Source organism: Gossypium hirsutum, chromosome A03 (assembly GCF_007990345.1).
Source record: "Gossypium hirsutum isolate 1008001.06 chromosome A03, Gossypium_hirsutum_v2.1, whole genome shotgun sequence".
Taxonomy (NCBI): Eukaryota; Viridiplantae; Streptophyta; class Magnoliopsida; order Malvales; family Malvaceae; genus Gossypium; species Gossypium hirsutum.
Genome location: NC_053426.1, coordinates 37180346 through 37186913, shown reverse-complemented (window position 1 = coordinate 37186913; position 6568 = coordinate 37180346). Strand labels below are relative to the sequence as shown.

General features: G+C 29.1%; 1 protein-coding gene across 1 annotated transcript; it reads right to left on the bottom strand.

Moving 5' to 3' along the window:
* Window positions 1-488: 488 nt before the first annotated feature.
* LOC121219816 (uncharacterized) lies at window positions 489-3602 on the bottom strand. The gene is made up of 4 exons (XM_041098209.1): window positions 3280-3602; window positions 2109-2164; window positions 1522-1639; window positions 489-1234 (listed from the first exon to the last, which is right to left on the bottom strand). The coding sequence occupies exons 1-4, from the start codon at window positions 3376-3378 to the stop codon at window positions 812-814; spliced, it is 696 nt and encodes a 231-aa protein (XP_040954143.1). The 5' UTR covers window positions 3379-3602; the 3' UTR covers window positions 489-811.
* Window positions 3603-6568: the final 2966 nt, after the last annotated feature.

Here is a 6568-nt window from a genome sequence, read left to right as displayed (position 1 = left end):
CATTATTCAAGTCAAGTTCAAATAATTTATATTTGATAGAAGAAATTGATGAAGTTTGTTGAACAATCATAAGAATATTTAATTTATTAAATTATATATTTTTGTTAAATTATATTAATAATAATAATTTTATAGTATTATATATTATGATTTTAGTAAATTATATATTTTTGTTAAATTATATTTAATAATAATTATTTTAATTATATTTTATAATATTATATATTATAATTTTAATAAATTCATATATTTTATCAAATATATATTATAAAAAATATATTTAATAATAATTATGTTAAAATATGATTAAATTATTATTATTTATATTAATAATCTTATTAAAATTTAATAATAATAACAATAATCAGTTACCTAAACAAATTTATGCTAAGGGTATTCTAGTCATTTTAGTTTTTTCCATTATGCTATTACACCTCTATTCAATTCAACCAAACACAAGATTACTATTACGCCTTTATTCCATTACATTCAACCAAACAGTTGATTTGCTATTACACCTCTAATCCAATACACCTCTATTCCATTACACCTCTAATCCAATACACCTCTAATCCAATACAGCGAACCAAACGTGCCCTAAGGATTTGAAATCTAACTTTGGAACAAATTATAACACAACACTAACAACAAAAAATCACAAAAAGTATCTAAGTATCCCCACAAGACCAAATATCTACAATCTAGATATTTCCAAAAAGTCTCTAAGTTTTCATTCATATGAAGTTCTACTCAGCTCAACTCGGAATAGTATGTCTTATAGACCAAAAAGTACAGAAACAGGGAATAAGAATTATCTTCCCATCATATTGTTTCCTAGACAGACCTCTGGTGCAATGTAGGCTGGGGCTCCTATGATAGATTTGGGTTGGGAATGAAACACACTTGACTGAAACATGCAGTACAAAGTTAATAATTTAATTTTTATAGCTAAGTTGTTGGGACTCTTTGGTCGGTGTTTGACATCCATGCTGAACACATTTTCAGGCATAGATATGGGAATATGATAGTCCAAGTTATGGGCTAAAGTAAAAAAAAAACTAAATAAGCCCGCATCAAATCTTATAGCAGCGGACAAATTCAAATATTTGGCATGTACCAACATCTTCACGGTCAACCAAGTCTGCAAGACGGCCTCCATTAACCATAATCTGTCTACTACTCCAAGAATCCTTCTATTTATCCTCCATTTGGTGTTTCCCAGTGTATCCAGGGCCTGATGCATAAGAAATAATAGAATCATTGTAACAAGAGGCTATACTGAATAGTGATATAAAGTTGGTGAGTAACAATAATTTATCAGAACTGTTCTCTTTTTTAAGCTCAAATTTATACATTTATTCAATTATATAATTAAAACAACAATCGTATATAAAATAATATATAATATTTAATAATATTCATAAAATAATAAATATGTAATTACATATTAAATTAAATGAAATAAGCAGACACTTGGAGTGTAGAACATAGAGATATAAATAAATCTCAACGATTTAAAACCTCAAAAACAAGCTCTAATTGCTTCCTTGGAGTTCTTTTAACAGTTTCACGCTGTTGTTTTATTCCATGTGTCCGGATGACATATGATGGTAAAAACAAATAAGCACCTTGGTCATACCTACCAAAGTATCACAAAGTTTATCAGTGATTGGATAGGAACTGAACAAGTGGCAATATAATCATATATATATATATCAAATGCCGCAAAGACACCACGACAAGTCTTAAGAAAAAAGTCATCCATTAACATATACACTTAAAGCAAAGTTAGACAAGCAAATAGGTGAAGGTAGTGCAAAGCCTTGATTTAGGCTCAAACTCTAAAGCTTATAGACAAGAGAAGAACTTACAACACAACAAAAACAAGACTTTTCAGTAAATTAGCCAATTGAATCATTTGACCCTTCATTTGTACAAAAATCAATTATAAATATTAAAATGGATACCTAGAAAAAATGAAGAAGCAACAGAATGCACAAAGAGTAGACAAGTGGTGGAACAATCATAATTATTCTGTAACATCAGCAAAGAAGAGAGGAAAAAAAAGTCAAAGGGTGGAAAAAGACAAGGGTAAGGATGAATTCTACTGGAATTCTGTCAGGGTATTTTCCCCTGATTCTGGAAGCCTCAGCACGCCTTTTCTCTGGATATTAAAAATCCATAAATTAATGAAAAGCAACCAAAGAATAGCTAATACATGATCAGCAGTAACATACCAAAATCATGCTCAATCTTGAAGCTGCTTTTAGTCATATCTGCTGATATATCACTATAGAACCATCATAATGTAAAGTCAGCTAATACCCTATTTTTAGACCTTACCATAGACAAAAACCACAAACTTTAAAGGAGGACAACAATTCAAATTCAATTTAAGATATCCTTTAATTCCAAATTAAATAAAAAAGAAATAAGAATCCGATCATCATAAATTCAAGACAGTAAAGAAGAAGAAGAAGAAGAAGAAGAAGAAACCCAAATCATATTTGATATTGAGAAACCAAAGAAGAAGAATTCAAGATTTCTTTTTTTTTTACCTCAGCAGATATAGAAAAGGCTGTAAGGATTGAATTGAAACAAAGAGATGAGATGATGAAGAAATCAACTAACGATGGATGAGGTGTTGTTGTCTTGAAGATTAATATGAATGAGAAGATGATAAAAATAGGTGTTTATATAAGATTTGTTTTAGTTTGGGGCATTTCTCCTCCAACTGGGCTAGGTTGCTAACCAAGTAGCCGCCACGTTAGTCTCCTACGATATTTGGATTTTCTTCAATACTTATCCAATCTTGGAATTGGATGACGCTTCCTCATTTCACTTTATTTTAGAATCATCCTTGGTGAGCAAATTTTATCAGAATACTACACTGTTTCAAATTTTAAGTATATATGTTAATGGATGACTAATAATAGGAATAAACTCAAGAACATATATATGTTAATGGATGACTAATAATAGGAATAAACTCAAGAACATGGTAGAGTACCATTTATCATCTGCTTTGCATCTGAAACAGTCTGAAATTGAGCTAATTCGAGTAAAGCCCCTCCCCATTTGGTTAAATTTTGCAACATTTTTAACCGATAATAGGATACGTAAAACAATTTCTTTTAAAAAAAACCTCAAACCAAAGAAGAAATAAGAATAAAAGAATTATAACCTTATTACTATTAAAATCGATTAACAGAGGAAAGTAACTGCAAAAAAAGAAACGAATTATAAAAAAATTGAAAGGAAAAGAAATAAAGAAGGAACCTCAGCATCAAGAGGGTCCTTGGCGTAGTTAACTTCAGAGATTTTACGAGTGTGTTCGGAGACTAAAAGGCGATCGAAGTCAGCTTGAGAAAACTCCATTTCCGTGATTGTTTTCTTTTGTTAGTTTAGAAAGTGAGAGAAGAGTGTAGCCGCTAGGGTTTTTTCTCTTTCTATTGGAGAAGTGAAGTAGAGAAGGTAACATAAACTTCATTGCTTCTACTAATTTCAAGTGAAATTTTAGGATTTCTTTGGGAGTGGGGAGGGAACCGATTTTGGGAAAAAGAAAGGAGGGAAAAAAGAAAGATTTCATGTCAAATTTTGGGGTTTCGGGGGGAAGGGGGGAACCCATTTTGGGAAAAAGTATAAGGTATTTTGGGTAACAAAATGGCACCGTTTTGTGTAACACTTTTTGCAGCGTTTTTATAAAAACGTCTCTATTGCTTACTTTTTGCCGTGTTTTTAATAAAAACGTCACAAAAAGTTATTTTCCTTTACACAAAATGATGTCGTTTTGCTCCGCTAAAATCACTTATTTTGTTTTAATATATATAAACTTTATCATTATTTCTTAAATAATTTAAACAATATTGATAATTTTAATATATTAAATAAATATTATCTTCTTTACAATTATATAAGAAATTAATTAATATATAAATTAAAAAAAGCAGTCATATACCCAAAAAAAACTTTAAAATTTTTTTAATTAATAGTATTTTATTTTTTTCATTTTTGACATGTATTTTTCTATGTTTTTACTTTCAAAATTTTTCTCAGTCAAATCCAAATGTTGCTTCAATTTTCTAATAGTAAACCCTAAACCTTAAATCTCAAACCATAAACCATAAACCTACACCCTAAATATATATATTACAATGGATAAAAGTAATTAAAAAAGAATCTTATTGCTTACCTAAACCCTAAAATAATTTAATTTTTTGTTATTTTATCAAAAACCCTAACCTTTAAACCTTAATAGCCTAACCCCTAAAACCATGAACAGTACTACGACCTTAATTATAAAACAAAAAACCATAAACTTTAAACCATAAACCCCAAACCAAAAACTCTAAACCGAAAATAATAAACATTATATCATAAACCCTAAACCTTAAACCATGGACATTAAACCTTAAATCTTAAATCATAAACCCTAAACCCCAAAACAATAAATATTACATCATAACCCCTACCCCTAAACCATAAACCCTAAACCCTAAACCTTAAACCATAAACCTTTAACCACAACCCTTAAACCATAATTAAATATTTAATTATATGTATACACCTAAATTTTGATAGAGATACATCTCAGAATTATATATGAATTTCGGTTTAATGTGTAATTGTAGACATGAAATTCTAATTGTGGTTTAAATGTATAGTTGAAACTTTAATTTTGATTTAATCATACACATTTTAAAAAATAAATACATCAATATATTTTTATATGAATAAATATAAATATTTAATTATGTATGCAATATATAAATATAAAATGATGTTATATCAATAATTGTGTTCATAATTTATGCTTTTGGGATTTAACCCATTGCACACTAAACCATTGTTCATGTATGCTTTTGGGATTTAACCCATTTTGATATATATAGTTTTTAAAAATAATAATTTATATTTATCTTATTTAGATTTATATTATAAAAAAATACAAGATACACAAGTTAAGTAGTTCACCATATTTACCCCCAAACCTTAAACCATAAACCATAAATCCTAGACCATAAACCAAAAAACCTAAATTATAAGCCCTAAATACTAAACCATAACCCATAAACTAAATTAATTTTTTACGGGGTTTTTCAAAAAGCGCTGCTAATGCTTGGTCTATACGGTGTTTTTCAAAAAGCGCCGCTAATGCCACTAAAGCTCATAGAAAACAACGACGTTGTGCTTAATTTTTTTGCGGCGTTTTTCAGAAAGCGATGCTAATGCTCGACCTATAATGGCATTTTTTAAAAGTACCACTAATGCCATTAAAGCTCACATAAAACGACGGCGTTGTGCTTAATTTTTTTGTAGTGTTTTTCAGAAAGAGCAGCTAATGGTCGACCTATAGTGGTGTTTTTCAAAAGCGCCGCTAATGCTCGATCTATAGCTGTGGTTTTGGTCCTCGCGCCGCTAAAACGCCGCTAAAACCCTATTTTGCTGTAGTGTATCAAGCATTAAAATATGCTACAACATCACATTATTTGCTTATGTACTTACTTGTCGGATCTTCATTAAGAATATTCGTATAATCAAATCATACAATTTATATAATAATAACAACAAAGTATTTAATATTAAATTATAACATTGCATTATTATAATCACACGAACTTACCTTGACACAAAATCAGCAATTGGACATAACCGTCATATTCTTTGATTTCCCTCGTTCTAAGTCCAAATCTTGTTTTTCTTGATCTAAAATATCACATTTAGTCTAATTATTAGTCACATTATTCAATGTGATCCGAAAATCATATTTTGGAAAAATTACATTTTTGCCCCTAAACTTTATCATAATTACACTTTTTCCCTAGGCTCGTAAAATGAAATGCACTCAATTTCTTTGTACTTTAAGCCTAGCCGAACCATTTTCATAACTATAGAAAACTAAAATTCTCATTAAAACACACTTTTATACCATTTTTACAACTTTTACAAAATGGTCATTTTAGACGTTTTCACCAAAAATCACTTAGTTAAAGTCATTTATTTAACAACAAGGATGCATTTTCCATCATCAAGCATCAAAATACACATATATTCATCAATGAGAAAATTTACAAACTTTAACAGTTTTGAAAACGAAGGTACGAGATAGCTAAATTGAGTTACCACGACTCCAAAAATGTAGAAATAATTAAAAACGGGACAAAAACCTTACCTAGATGAGCCATAAAAGCTTGGCTAAATGTTTACTCATCCATGGCTGCCCATTTTCTTCATCAAAGGTTGAAGAAGAAAGAAGAAAGATGATAGCTTTTAAATTTTTGTCTTATTATGCCTTTATTAAATTAATTACCAATTTGCCCTTTTCTTTTCAAACAAATTTCAAAAATACCAAAGAGATATCTTCCACTAACTTATTAATGGGCTAATTATCACATAAGAACTTCTACTAAAAATTCTATAGCTATTTAATACCTCTAGCTTCTAGAACTCAAGTTTTGCACTTTTTACGATTTAGTCCTTTTTACTAATTTGAGTACTCGAACATCAAAATTTTCGAACGAGATTTTCACGAAATAATTTCGTAAAACTGTAGGCCATAAAAATATAA

Bases quoted from the DNA above. Each gene is read 5' to 3' on its own strand.
- LOC121219816 (XM_041098209.1), bottom strand. From the start codon at position 3,378: ATGGAGTTTTCTCAAGCTGACTTCGATCGCCTTTTAGTCTCCGAACAC. The intron at 2,165-3,279 runs GTTCCTTCTTTA...TTTAATATCCAG, and splicing joins AGGACCCTCTTGATGCTGAG to AGAAAAGGCGTGCTGAGGCT. The intron at 1,235-1,521 runs GTTTTAAATCGT...CTTATGCATCAG, and splicing joins AATTAGAGCTTGTTTTTGAG to GCCCTGGATACACTGGGAAA.